At 34.4% G+C, this 15,354-nt stretch overlaps 1 protein-coding gene across 9 annotated transcripts; it reads right to left on the bottom strand.

Annotated features, from left to right (window-relative positions):
• Positions 1–2,952: 2,952 nt before the first annotated feature.
• Positions 2,953–10,918, bottom strand: LOC134844288 (universal stress protein Sll1388-like). Of its 9 annotated transcripts, none has more exons than XM_063860894.1 (6): positions 8,809–8,921; positions 7,248–7,302; positions 7,061–7,135; positions 6,535–6,691; positions 5,776–5,883; positions 2,953–3,304 (listed from the first exon to the last, which is right to left on the bottom strand). In XM_063860894.1, exons 3-6 carry the CDS (start codon positions 7,097–7,099, stop codon positions 3,024–3,026), a joined length of 585 nt encoding a protein of 194 aa, XP_063716964.1. In that variant the 5' UTR covers positions 7,100–7,135; positions 7,248–7,302; positions 8,809–8,921; the 3' UTR covers positions 2,953–3,023. The 9 variants fall into 9 exon arrangements, with proteins under 9 accessions (XP_063716964.1, XP_063716966.1, XP_063716965.1 ...); XM_063860896.1 differs by having other exon boundaries at positions 7,280–7,302; XM_063860895.1 differs by having other exon boundaries at positions 7,248–7,318; positions 8,809–8,915.
• Positions 10,919–15,354: the final 4,436 nt, after the last annotated feature.

Genomic DNA, 15,354 nt, shown 5'->3' with positions numbered 1-15,354 from the left:
TAAAATTTTTCATCATTTTTTGTTTAAAGCGCGGGTTTTTCTATGCTCGTGGATTTTTTATTCGGTCGAATGACTGTGATCAATTAAACAGTTTAAAAAGAAAAATTTAGAACCTGTTTTATTTTATTCAGTTCTTGAAATTATAAATAAGGATGAGAAAAATGTAATGCAAGTTGTTTATGCGTGGCGAACCAACCCATTATATTTATCCCACACTGCTGACTATGGAGTGATCAAAATATTCAGAGACGTTTGAAAACGGACCATTTGGTCTAAAGGCGTTCTTTTAAGCTTCACACCAAGATATAGTTATTACCAATATCTTATACTAATCTATCAATTTTTGAGCCTGAAAACAATTTATTGTTGTATATTATTATTCAATGTTTCGCCCTGATATACGAACCGTCTTGTTTCAACTGTAAACATATCAGTAGGATGTTAAGAAAACATTTGAAACAGTTAGGGTATTGCCCTGATACGAAACTAATTGTTTGTGAACGAGAAATGGGAAAAACAAAAATGAATGCGCAAAAATTTTTATTGCTACCTGGATTTTCAAACAACGAATTCCGAATCAAAAATAAAAATTTTCAAGATAAATCGAGTTTTAAGATACGTTTTACTTAGAGGACACATCTCCAAATGAAGTGTACCTTCTAGTGGAAACTTATTTATGAGAAAATCTTTTTTTTTTGTGATTTCAGACAACACAAAAGTTTGAATAGAAACTAGTTAATTCTGTTGATTTTCGAAAAAGTGAAGAATATATAAGCTTGGACGGCTTCTGCAGCAGTATTGTTCTGAAACAATATTTGCTCATTCGGGGGGACCGATTTTCGGATCTTTATAAGCCGTCGAGCGCGCTCTGAAACCCTGTCGGGCGCGCTCTGGGTGACTTGTTTCTTGCTCCGAAACAAGTTCCTCTGAGCTGCTTTGAAATTTGATTAGAAAATTGTAGCGCAAAGTATTTTTGCGCGGTTAATTATCCCACACTACAAAATTGTTCCAATTTGAATTGAGGCAAGCTAGTTGTTCTTGTTAATTATTTAGATGATTATTTAGTTTTCATCGTTCTTTTTTTTGACAACTTCATTACACTTTTTCTTAGAAAAACGCTACTCCATAGACTTTAAAACGCAGTCAGAACACTCAAAGCTTGAATCTGACAGGAGCAGTTTTCTTGTTTCGCCCTTCGAAAAGACAATGGAACATATATTTTTCTTTTTTCGAGTATACAAACCATAAATATAGCAAGCATATTTACTACTTTTTCAATCTACTGATTCCGTTTTGCAATAAAAAATAATTGTCTTCTCAATGGCTTGTATCAAACAGTTGCTGACGAAAAAAACCGGAAGAAAAAAACAATACAAAAACGGAAACAAAAAACGATGAACAATGCGCAATTAGCGAACTGATAAGTTAAACCACTTGTATTATGTGTCAGTTCTTGAATTTTGTTTGAATTTTGACAGAGCTGCATACCTTATGTCAAATGACAAACGGAATATGTCGTTAATCCGCGTTACGGAATGTTCTTACACTTTTTTCCGTAATTTATTTCCACAGGTGGTCCCTCCTTGGTGAAAAAACCACATTTTATATTTCACATCACCCCCATCAAATTGATTCAAATTATGGATTATCGATTATCGGCTGGTAAGTTTTACTGTGTAGTTAACAGTTTCCAACAATAAGTAACACTCAGTTTAAGTTGTTTGGTTTTTCAATCAAGAAGCTCAGCATTTTTTTCTGGTCTGTAAAGCAAAAAAAAACTTCTTTGTGGTTTTGGATAACTGCCCACGAAATTAAATGAGACCTTGAAAGTTCTGAGAACATGAAAATTGGTTAGAAAAATCACCCCCTCCCCACACGCTATGTGAAATACAAATCATTTGTTTTTATACACCTAAGTAGCAAAAAAACCGCATTACATGCCTCAAATGAATTTGAAACGATTTTAAGACTAGTTAAATTTTCGCTTACGCGTTAAAAGCACGAATAATATCTCGCGCAGTTTGTCCCAAATTGTTCAAAAAGGGAACTTTTAAATACTCAAAATTTTACAAAAAATGATCACGGGCCAAATAATTTCTTTTTAAATTGAGCTCAATACAACAATATTCCTCGAAAGATATTAATTTCGTCAAAAAAAGCTGGTAAAAATGTCAAAGATTATATGGGGAAAAAACCCAAATGTTTTTTAACTTTCTTAGAAATGTGGAACAATAACCCATTTTCAAAATTTCTTCGTTGATCCGGTCAAAAAAATCCAAGACTTTGCGTATAAGTTTTTTTTCAAATTCAGTTTTTTAAATTATCTCTCACACATATTAAACACAATTTGATAGATTACAATTGCACAAATTGGCTTAATTAGACATTAATTAACCCTTTTAATTTTACCAACAACGATAACTGGCAAAAAAAATCAACGGTAATTCAATTGGCAAGTGTTGGGAAAAACGAAAACCTAAAAAAAATTAAGCCAGGATTTCCTTTCAAATTGTTACTTCAGTATATATTACAGGGCAGTCGGAACATTTAGGTCAACGCCCTGATGCAAGCAATCTTGTTCTCTTGTCTGAAAATACTAAGCATTCACTTCAATAGTCTAGGAAAATGTTTATCATGCATTTACATTTTTCTTTCGAATTTTATGGAATTTATGCATATTTTCATTAAAAGCTGATCTACATATTATATGCATTATCAGCATTTGTCATCGATTGCGGTTAATTGGTAAACTGTCTCTGACTAAAATTTCTGGAGCCTAAAACCTGGAAAATGGGAGAATTTAGCGTGCATGAAATTGATCGCTCACAGTAGGTTCTCAACATAATCCTAAATTTTTTGCACGGGTCTGCCTTTATACAGGTGCTTTATCTTTGTCCTGATGTTTTACAGTTCATTGATCAACACGAAAAAAATTCCCCTGAAAATTTACTTCTTATTAATTTAGTTTCGTATGAATGATTTACAAATAAGCTCAATTCATCAATTGATTGCGCTTTTTTCAGCTAGCTTTTTTCATTTGTTGCTTCCTTTGGATCCTTCGCAGTTCCATTCGGCTGCTCAGTTTCTTTCGATTTTGAGTCTTTCTTCAATGTCGGCGGTGGAATAATAGTGACCGGAATATGTGCATGATGTAAGACGTAGTCGCTGATACTGCCCAGAAAAGTCCTCCTAATCGCACCCATGCCTCTGTTGCCCATAATGACGTAATGAATACTTCTCTGCTCACAAGCATCAATAATCGCCTCCCCCGCATGATTGAAAGCGGAAGAGTAGAGAAACTCGCCTACAGGCACTTTTCCATTAAGTTTTTTTTTGCTTCAAAGTAGTGGGATCTTCATCTGAGTATCAAAAGATCTTAGTCTGTCCAAAATTTTGGACAGACTAAGTTCAAATATTAGTAGCAAAAACTTCGGACAAACAGAATTAATTAAAATGAGCAGTCAGTGTTTTTCGACGTTTTTTTGCATGCAAAATCTGAAGCCGAATAACCTTCAATTTTTTGTCAGACTAAATTCGAAATGCGAGGTCATCGATTATTCAATGACTACGCAAGCCGCCTAATTTTTAAATGCTGCGTTGTAAATCCAGATCTAACAATAAATCAGGCTAGCAAAATTACTTAAATTCAAAATTTACCGTTTATGAAATTTTACAAAGACGCATATCAAGGAGTTATAATAAGTAGCAAAAAGTTCGGACAGACAAAATTAATTAAAAAGAGTAATTGACCTTTTTTGGAAATATTTTGCATGCAAAATCTAACTTTTCAGTCCGATTTCGTGTCTCAAGGCTGTATGAAAGAAGAAATTGCATGCAAAAATCTGTCAAAATAGTACGATTGCTCTTTTCAATTAATTCTGTATGTCCGAACTTTTTCAACTCTCTATATATTCAACAACAAAAAAATTAGGCCGCCCCAATAAAACAGATGGAAGTGAAGATGATCAAATCATTCAAAATTTGGAAACTAATTTCAGAAATCCTCAGCCCCCTGAGCAATAATGTTCCCGTCTCAAGATTTACTTTTCAACGTATTCAAAAAGCAGGATTTCGTTACGAGAAACTCGCAAATTTTTCGACGTCACAACAATGAGTAAAACGAATCTCTTATGCAAATCGTTACTTGAATTTCGATTGGATTTAGATTATGTTTTCCGACGAAATGTTTGTGAAATTTAAAAACGAGAAAATACTTTTGGAGACGGTCCGGCAAACGATTTGAAACACGAACTTCGATCGATACCCAAATTTAGAGGGGTAGAAATTTGACAGTCTGGGGTTGTTTTTTATTTTTTTGATTTCGGCTGTATCGAAACTTTCTATTCGACAATGAACGCCCAGCATTATACAGAAAAAATTTTATCAAAATTTCTGCTCCTTTGTGTGGACATGCTGAAACCCCCCCCCCCCCCGAGAAGAACGTTTGTTTTTCAGCAATACAATACCACCCCCATACTGCAAATGTGACAAAAAATTATTTACCAGAAAAAAATTGTTCGTCTCTCGATTGGCCACCATGTAGCCCTGATCTAAACCTTATCGAAATTAGTGGGGGGAAAAAGAAAAAAATGGCTTTAGATCCACCAAAAACTCCTGAAGAAGCTGCCCAAAAAGTTTGAGATATTTGGGTTTCTTTGCCGAAAGAGGATGTGCAAAACCTTGCCCTTAGTGTGCCTGGTCGACTTAGGAATGCAATTTCCCGCCGTGGTTATAGGTTTTGTGCAAAAATTCTGCTTTATGAACTTTCGTCGTTGTGTTTATTTCAGTTTCAACTTCCTTTGATGTCTAGACAGTTACTCTTTTTATTTAATTCTATCTGTCCGAATTTCTTGCAACTCTATCAGAAGCAAAAAAAATCGGACAGATAAAACTAACCAAAAGAGCATGTAAAGCCTAATTTATCAGAGTTTGAGGCTCAAGGTTCTCCAAAAAAAAATGAAATTGCTTTTAAAGATCTGTCGAAATGGGACGATTGCTTTAATAAATAATTCTGTCTGTCCGAATTTTTTATGCCCCATTTTATTCATTTTTCGGAAAAAAAATGCCTGCAAAATATTTATAAAAATTTGGCAGATTGCTCTTTGTATTTTTCTGTCTATGCGAATTTTTGCAACTGTTTCTAGTTGCTAACTATAGTAATCTTGGTCAGGGGCGGATCTAGAATTTTCTCGAGGGGGGGCGGATTTTTTTTTTTAGGTCGACCAAATTGATTTTCGAGCTCTCCCAAAGCACTGTTTTGCCCCTATTTTAGCTAAATTTTCTGCGCCGCAGGCAAATTTCAAATTTTTGAAAAAACAGTCAAAGCCGTTTTTGGGCACTTTTTGAAAAATTTTGACAAAAAAAATCGCGTTTATTTTTGGCGCGCGCTCCCCCTCAAAGTTAGTATATATTGGCGCCCAAGGCGCCTTTAGAAAAAATTTAGGGTGGGTTGGCCAAAAATGGATTCTGAAAAAGTATCAAAGGGGGACCCTTTGGGTCGGCAGGGGGTCGAATTCCTGAGGGGGGGGGGCGTCCGCCCCGCCTTCCCCCTAAATCCGCCCCTGATCTTGGTTCAGCTTTCAAAAAGATATCAGGCAATAACGCCAAAGACAATTTTCAGAGCCTTTAAGTACGGGAAGGAGTGTTGCTTCTTGTTGCCATATGAACTACGCCAGAAAAAGAAAAATTTCATTAAAAAAACCGTTAAGCTAAGGTAAATAACAGATATTTGAACTACTTAAAAAAAGGGTTAGTCATAACGAAAAGTGAGCTGGCCTTGAACATGGTTGACATTGAGCAGATTGACGTACTTCAGTTTGAGTTCTTTGACCTCTTGCTCTTTCTCCTTAAGCATCTTCTCAACTGCAGTCATCGGAAGAGGACCTGAAAATTCACTTTTCAATAACTTCAGGAGTCAATGCGTCCTAAGTCAATCTTGTCACAGAACTCTGGACTAGACTGTTCAATAATTTTCCTTCTGCCTTCAGGATATTCTACACTTAAAAATTAGCGATATTTCAACGCTTAAAATTCAGTTTCTATTCCATACAGGATAGACAATATTTCGGCAACTATTTTTTTCCAAAAACTGTCTTAACTGGTTAGTGAAAATACCCAGGCAAGCCCGAAAAAGTTGCTTTCAAACATCTTGCTAAAACCTTGAAATCAAAAATTTGACTTCAATGACTGCAAACTAGATAAGTTTGATTCAATGTGGGTGTATTTCATCGTTGACAATTTGGACATCTTGCCGACCTTGAGTAAACTGAATTGGTTAGAGAATGGGCGTAGTTTTCTTGGTTTTTGTGATGCGACTTCAAAGTGAGAATTTTTTTATGTCAAATGAACATTAGGGTTAAATATTCCCGTTCGGATGCATTGCTCGCTCGAAAAGAATTTTGCGCATAATTTGGCATTATCTATACACTTCCCTGGTTTAGAAAATTTACTTAGTGCGAACGCATATGCTGAATAAAGTTGACATGTATGGGTAATTTATATTATTTATTGGTAGTAATAATAGCTCGTGCTTACTTATCTCACCTGCCCACGTGTATCCACTGGATGGGATGATGCTACTGGTGTCCACACTGTGGAATAGCACCACAAAGTCCTGGGGTAGTTTGCCAAACTTGAAGTACCACTCAACCGCGCGCAGAGAGTGATCGCTCTCATCCACCGGCAACAACACCTACGCAAGCATGGCCGAACATAAAAACTACAAATGCTTGCTTTGTAAGTATTAGAATTTCCGACTGCTTACTTATAGGTGTAAATAACTCTTATGACAGTGAAAAATCTTTTCCGATGCAAAAGTCTTCAAAAGTTTTCCTTGCCGTATCGCGCTTGGATAAGGCTTCGCCCCCATATGTCAAATTCCTTACAGCATATCTCCTATCTCCAACACTTACAACCTATCTCCAAATCTTCATATTTGTGGCTCTAAAATTTGTTGGTAAACTATCGCAGCCACTAATTTCTTGTTACAGAAGGCTAATCACGGTAGATCATATACGCAATAATGAAGCTAAAAGGTAGTTTGAATATTCTTGTGGCCTACCTTCCTGTGCTGATCAGGTCCGAAGTCCAATTGAGGCATGACGAGTACAGATAGTCACGTGATCCAAGATAAACGCTAAACAGGTTCAAAACTAATGTTTTAGGCTTCTTAGAGAAATAAAATGCCAAAACTGAAGTAAACCCAGATCTTAATTTTATTTTTACAAACTAATTTTGAAATATCGTACCAAGCTTGTTTCTTAATCAGCGAGACTCTCACCTCTGCTTAGATTTGATTTCAGTCTCCGCCAATACAGTGCTGATTTAAATTAACCGGACAAAACGCGTTAAACTTGAAATTTAAAACGCCTTTTTCTCAAATTGGGATGATTTTAGGTGAAAACTTGTGAAGACAAAACTTGCTTAGAATTTTAGCAGAGTTAATATGGTGTAATTTGTTTTGCGGAATTCGGGTCCGAAATTTTACCCCAAAAATGGGTCATTTTGGCTTTTCTTAGTTAATCAAAAATTACGCCAAAAATACCCAGTCGATCACAGACATAATTATTTCAAAGTGAGCCCCTTACGTAGCTCAACAAACTTTAAGAAGGGTATTTTCTCCAAAAAAAATGCAAATTGTTTAAAAATTGTTTTTAAATAAAAAGTTGGTATTTTATATAGTAAAAATGACCTTTTTTGTCTATCAAACAAAAATAAATTAACTTATACAATTTTTTGGAGATTATACCCTTCTTAAAGTTTGTTGAGCTACGCAAGGGGCTTACTTTGATATAATTATGTCTGTAATCGACTGGGTATTTTTGGCGTAATTTTTGATTAACTAAGAAAAACCAAAATGACCCATTTTTGGGGTAAAATTTTGGACCCGATTTTTGCAAAACAAGTTACACCATATTAATTCTGCTAAAATTTTAAGCAAGTTTTGTCTTCATGAGTTTTCTCCTAAAATCAACCCAATTTGAGAAAAACGCGTTTTAAATTTCAAGTTTAACGCGTTTTGTCCGGTTAATTTAAATCAGCACTGTACAGTGCTGATTTAAATTATCCGGACGAAACGAACAAAACTTGAATTTTCAAACGCGTTTTTCTCAAATTGGGTTAAGATTAGACAAAAAGTGAAGACAACAAAAGTTGCTTAGAATTTCACCAGAATTAATATGGTGCTATTTTTTCTCCGAAATTTTCAACAAAAATGTTTCCCCAAAAATGGGTCATTTTGGCTTTTTTTCAATTAATCAAGAATTAACTAGAATTAATGAAACAATTAATCAAGAATTAATGAAACTATTTTGTTAATTGATATGAAAATTATATCACAGGAAGCCTCTTACGCAGTTCAACAAAGTTTAAGAAGGGTTAAATCTCCAAAAACCAGTATAAATGAAAAAATTTTCACTTGATAGTCAATAAATGTGATTTTTACTATATAAAACCCAGAATCTCTGTTTTAAAATAAGTTTTGAACAATTTGCGCAAGTTTTTGGCAAATTAACTCTTCTTAAACTTTGTTGAACTGCGTAAGAGGCTTCCTGTGATATAATTTTCATATCAATTAACAAAGTAGTTTCAGCGTAATTCTTGATTAATTGAAAAAAGCCAAAATGACCCATTTTTGGGGTAACATTTTTGTTGAGAATTTTAGAGAAAAAATGGCACCATATTAATTCTGGTGAAATTCTAAGCAACTTTTGTCGTCTTCACTTTTTGTCTAATCTTAACCCAATTTGAGAAAAACGCGTTTGAAAGTTCAAGTTTTGTTCGTTTCGTCCGGATAATTTAAATCAGCACTGTAGAAGTTAATAAGGCAAAACTCAATTTCTGCAATCACGCTGCGTTGATTTCTTTTGGCTATCTAAGCTCTTTCAAGTTCCGGAGGTTTGCCGAGAGAGATACGATTTTGGTGTTTCTGTGCAATAGTGAATTCGAATTATCCGAAGGTCATATACCAACAATTAATTAACTTTGTTCAAGAACTGGTGTTCTTATTAAGTGCTCTAAATAATCTTTGAAAAGCAGACAAGACCAAAGCAGCATGTATGTTCTGAACACTGTTGTAAGTTTAGTCATTTGAAGAACGAATATTATCAACTGTGAAAACGCACAGAAATTTTATTTATGATTTTCATGGTAATTGCGATAAATGCATTTTTGTTACAATTTTCGACGAAATTGACGGATCATTTCTGATCGCAGAAAAATCGACGTTTAACTAGCTATTTTTGGCGAAATTTTTTATAGAATCTGAAGCATCCCGATGTACTACTATAATGATAGTGGTCCCTTGAGAATTCTTTAGTACTTACGATTGCGCCATTCAGAAAGATGGCGCAGTATGTTTTCAAACAAATTTTATGTTTCGTTACCTCGTAAAAACTCCTTACAATTTTGGAAAATTTAAAAAACTGTCAATAGTGAATTTTGATGGGAAATAAGGCAACCCAATTATGGTTGTTGAAGAGTAAAATAAATTGAAGCGAGCTTGATTCTTGATATAAACTAGAAAGTAATTAGAATTATTAATCTGAACAGTTAGACTCATTTTTGCAAATTTTTGACTTTATAGAAAACTTAGCTATGCGCTGAGTGTATTATTTTGTACTTTAAGTAGCGTGATGTGGAGGGATAATTTTTGTGAAAAAAATTTAGAACATGATTTTTTTAAACATTTTTTACCAAAGTTTCATCAATTTATTCAAAAGTGAACATTATTATGTACACTTTAAAAAACGGTCGGAACATTCAAGGCTTGATACGAGCAGTCTTGTTCAGTTTGACACTTGTGATTAGCTACCCTCAAAAAGTGGCTATTCTCTTAATGGAGGATCGAAATTGATTCAAAGTTTTAGGCCATCAAAATCTGATATCCGTGCAGTTATAGTCCATGCAGATATTGTAAAATTTGTCTTTCAGTTTTCTTTTTTGTCAGTTTTTGAAATACTAATTTTTGAGTCTTTGATTTGAAATAAATAAAGTCACTGCTGCCAATCTGCTGATTTTGCAATCGGTAAATGCAAATTTTAATGGCTTGTTTTTATTTTCTTTCTTTAAGTTTTTTTGATTTGATTGAGATGTTTGTTCCGACTTTTGAAAAAAAAACAGAACATTTATGCTTGGAATGATTTTTTATACCCCATTAAAGATATTGACTCCCTGATATCAAATATAAGATTATATTTTTACCTCCGATCATTTTTTGATCCGTTCTGGAAGTTTAAAATTGCCAATTTGGTTATGCACTGGACTGATTTTTGTGGGTTTTGGAGTTTTGTTCATAATGCTGAAAACGTAGCGCAAACTTTTTATGCGTGGTGAAATATCCCGAACAACAAAATGGATACAAGTTGAATTGAGATTTTTTATTTGGTCATATTAATTTCGTACCTCAATTTTTTTACACCTGATTACTGATTTTGTCCAAAATGTATAGTTTTTCTTTTTTTTTCCCCAAAAACTATATGATCTGGATTAAGGGACAGTCGGAACATTCAAGGCTTTGCCTTGATATACGAGCAGTCTTGTTGAGACTTAAGTTCTGATTGGCCAAAGTTAACTTCCATCATTCGGTCTCTCTGGCCTAAGCGAGTCGAACATTTGAAAAGTCTTATTTCCAAAGCTCAAAATCAAAAAGTAATTTTATCTGCGAGCATGTGGTAATATTCCGATACAAGAGCTTGGGGTGGTTTATCGATTCAGCCCAATTTCCAAAAAAAACATGTATTCAGTTGGGGAATTGCTCACTGGATTATTATTTTCTCAGCGGAAGCGAACATCGCTATACTAACCTGACACTACGGTGGCCCTGCAATGAATCCAACCAAACTGCTCATTTAATACTTTGATGCTGAAAGTGTGATGCAAACTATTTATGCGTAAGAATTTATTCCTGCAGTACAAAATTTTAGGATATATAATTTAGCGTAATAAAATAAAGGTACTCTGTATACAAGTTGCTGTGCAAATAAATGCAAAATATCATTTTTCCATTCCGAATCAGTTAATGGCAAGATTAAAAGTGAGCAACAGAAGTAAATCTTCTCAAAAATTTCCTTTTAGTTTTTCAGGTTTCCTTTTTTCATAATTTAATCTAATTTTCGAGTCTGTACATATTCTATATAGTCTGTCTTTTCTATACTATGAATGCACTCAAAATAAAATGCCAGGCTCTTTTATTGCTCCCTATTTTTACAATTAACAAATGTCCTACTTAAAACCTGTTGCCGAAACAACAACATTTTCCCCAATCTTTGTAAATCAAAATCACTGTGATCAAGCATTTGTAATCTCTCTGATATAAACACTCGTGAGACAAATTAAAACTAGGAAAGTTGACTCTTGGAGTTAACTGTTTTGACGCAAAGTGACAAGTCAACTAAAAAAACAGCATATGGTTTGCACTCGGCTAGGTGATAACTTTATTCGCTTAAACCAAATTTTTCAAATCTGACCACCATACAACCAAAAAAACGTCTTCTGAAACCGAGTCCTCTCTACTTTTATCAGCAACACCAGCTTCTTCTTCTATGATTAGTTGCTGGCAACAATTGAAGCTAACCGCCAAAAGAGAAGAACTCAGAGGCTTCGGAGCCACAATGACCTCTATGGGTTGCTGGGCTATAATGGGGAAAAGCCCTGATGTAGAATCTCAATCTCATGAACCTCGTGAATCTTAGCTCTATGTTTCTATTGGCGCACTTTACCTTTTAAGAAAAGGAACTAGGAAAGTTCGTCAAATGTACATCAGAAAATCATTGAATTACAGAAATCAACCTAATTGATTTTCCTATTGTTGACGTTGCGTAATTCAGAACAAGTTGCTGCTGTGACAAAAAAGCAGACAAACGATATTCGACAATTGAACTTTTTAAGCAGAAACGTTTCTGGTCACTACCAATCTCGAATTTTTTTCCGTGACTTGCGCATTATCGCTGAAGCTTAATTTAAAATGAGTTTATAAAAAATTGACAGTTGAGTCGGTGATTTTGTTGTTCACCGGAATGTGTATATTATCCGGTTTGATTGCGTTTGCTGGTGGCAGGCTTAAATTTCCTACCTTTAGTAGATTCAACTGATTGTTTAACATTGAACTTAGAACAAGACTGGTGTATCATGACGAAGCCTTGCATATTCTGACTGCCCTTTATCGTCGATGGAAAGGTTTATGGATGAAACATTGCTAAAAATATTCAATAAAAATTTTAAAATGGGTTTTTTTCATTTTTTCTTAATTTTGCATATTTAAACGCTATGCAAAGTATAAAACCAAAAAAAATTGTGATTTCATTAAGATAGTAATCACAATATCAGCGTGTTGCTCTTCTCAAATCAACTTCGAGTTATTTAACTGTTCCGACTTTCGAAAGGGTATTTTTGCTTGGGGTGTTTTTATATTCAGTCAATTATATTCAGTCAAGTCATCTGAAAAGCATTGTTTTCCTGTGTTCAAATTGAAAAAGATATTTCACTTGCAACTTTTTTGTAAAGTTATGGAGCTTTGAAAATTGCTTGGGATAAATAACGAGCGATATATTGCGTTCTTAAAACATGCGTTAGCGGCAAACAAATGCGATACAAACTAATTTGAGGCAAATCGCTTTGTCATAACATTACGATGCAAAAACGCTAAATATATGCCTTTAGAGCAAACTTTAGCGTTTGAGGTGATAAATTGAATTACGAAATAAAGAAAGAAAATTTTTTGTTAAAATTTTGTCAATTATTCAACAAACTTTTAAATTGGCTTTAAATTGTAGTCAGAACTTTCAGGGCTTCGCCCTAATTTACAAGCAGACTTGTTTTTGCTTTTGCTTTAATCGGAAGAGATAGATCGCGCGCTTCTTCTTTCAAAGTATTTAACAATAGTCAAAGAACCTCAAATTCAAACTACCATAATCTTGCAAAATATGGGAAAAGCCGAAACATTTTCCTGATGTTGAGATTTAATGTTTCAATTTCAGTCAAAACGGCTGTTGGAAAGACGAAAATTGTCTAGGGAAAAAAACTACCTCGAGCATTGAATCTGTTCCAATTTCTTCAAAATTGGAGCAATAATCTTTACCATTTTGAAGGCAATTTTGCTACTAGGTAGCCAAAATGGTTTTCTGGTCTTGGCATTCTGTTCGGGTCGCACAGAGGATGCGCGAGTTTTGTTCATTCCCCTGCTTGAACGCATCAGAGGATAGACATGCTGGAGGTGTTTTCTTACCCAGATCAATATTTCTTTCACAGGACCGAGATCAATATTTCTCTCCATGGATCTTCGTGGTCCCAGAAAGGGCGTCCTCGCCAGTACACTATACTGATTTAAAAAGTACTGTGAAACGCTCAATAAAAGACTAACAATGACTATGAGAGGGCTTTGATAATTTTATACTTTTTAATGCATTTTTTACGCGTGGCGAATTATCCAGCACTACAAAATCGTTAATCGTTCCAAAATCAATGAAAGCATTATTATTGATCTCATTTTTCCGTACACGACTTTTTTTGCAAGCGTAAAATTCATTGTTTGTCTAAATTATAGAAACCCAAAACTATTTGAGACAAGTTGTGGACAATCTGAGCATTCACGGCTCCGTCCTGATACAACAGTCGTGTTGATTTTTTAGAGCTGAAATAAAATTTTTTCTAAACTGATTACGCTCAGAAGGCTTTCAAAACTTCAACAAAAAAAGTGAAATTTCAAATCCCAAATTTTAAAGATTACAACAAACATGCTTTGGATAGAGTTTTTCGGTATATGTACATTTACAGTGTAAAGTTATATATACTTCTGTATATGGACTCGAGTGTAATTAATTGCGTTTTGCACGAGTTTCTCACTGGCGATTGAAGTTTTGGGCTTCAATTTTCTGATAATATCACCGTCAATTCAAAATTATACCATCAGTCTCTTTACATTAGGTTCTTCGCAGAGCATCCGATTGAAAAACTCCCAAACTGTGTTTCAATTTAGTTTCAACGAACTACCAAAGTTATCTGATAGGCAGTTAATGCATTATAAAAAAATAAGCGTAAGTATGAGGCCAGCACCTGGTAAGGGTGGTCAATGCTTCAAGTGATATTCTTTTTGACTGTCTGTAAATTTCTCATTTTAAGGCTTGGTTTCATTTAAGTTGGTTAACTTGTAACTATTGTTCAATTTTTTGTTGAGTTCAATTTTTTTAAACCTTCTTTCTAAATTTGTTGTGTATAATTTTTTTTTCTGTTTAGGTAATTTGGTTAAATTATTTTTGGTTTCTATTGTGCATTTAAAAAGAATTAATTATAAGCCGTCTAATTAAATCTTTGATTTTTCAGGATGTGAAAATACTTTGTGCGAACGGTTTAAAACGTTAAAACTGTCTGATTACTGTTTGGCCCAATTGTTCCACTCATTTTGACTGAATTTTCTTAATTTCAAGTTGTCTAAACCGTCTCTGATTGAATTGTTTTGTCGCGTTACCCTTTATATCAAATAGAATACAAGGTTTGAAACTAAGCTGTTTGACTACAGGGTGATGATGTGATGGAATGATAGGATGGAATTGATGTTATCCTATGCGATCTATCTTCACTCTGGACTTGTTTTTGATCATGCTTCGATCATATTCTTTGTATGCCTTTGACGAGCTGTGGAAGAAAGAAAGAAAGAATTTATTCTCATTGTTAATGGTGAATATGCATATAACGAGAATTTAAACATGAAGCACCAGAAACAGTGAGGGGACAGTTAACGAAACCAATTGGGTTACAGAGCACTGCCCGTTTTATCAAATGAAATACTTAAATTGAGATCTTTTCAATGGCTATGGGTTGTTATGGCATGAGAAATTTTAGTTCATGAGATCTTCTAATACTGAGACAAATGTATGGCATCGTTTTTCATTATACTTTTTTTTTACAAATCCGAGAGAACTCTTTTTCAACTCCTGTTGTCTGACTAAAATTACTAATCCTTGAGCCCACTCACCCATAAAAATTTAATATCATAAAAAAGAATTGGATTACTTGTAAGCTAGTGGACTGACCGTTTTCCTAAAAAGAATTCAGTACGCAAAAGTGATATAAAAGCTGCTAGGGGAACAACAAAATGGACCACAAAATACCATTTTTCCCGTGATCTTGAAAAATTCACACAACTCGATTTTGAACAAAACAACTCGCTTCAATCACATGCTGTTTTCAACGCGATTCACCCGGTTGAAGGATGTTACAATATCAACGCGAAAAGCTAAACTGGTAACCGCTTCAAAAAACCTTTTGTTGACAAATAATCAGCCAGTTGTAAATGACTTAGTGCGGAACCATGATTCAAGCATTATGTCGGGTTTGTTCCAGCATACCACGGCCATATTA

The sequence above is a fragment of the Symsagittifera roscoffensis genome, chromosome 4, assembly GCF_963678635.1.
Source record: "Symsagittifera roscoffensis chromosome 4, txSymRosc1.1, whole genome shotgun sequence".
In the NCBI taxonomy this organism is placed as follows: domain Eukaryota; kingdom Metazoa; phylum Xenacoelomorpha; order Acoela; family Convolutidae; genus Symsagittifera; species Symsagittifera roscoffensis.
Note: the sequence above shows the minus strand (reverse complement) of the source record. Positions and strands in the feature narration are given on the sequence as shown.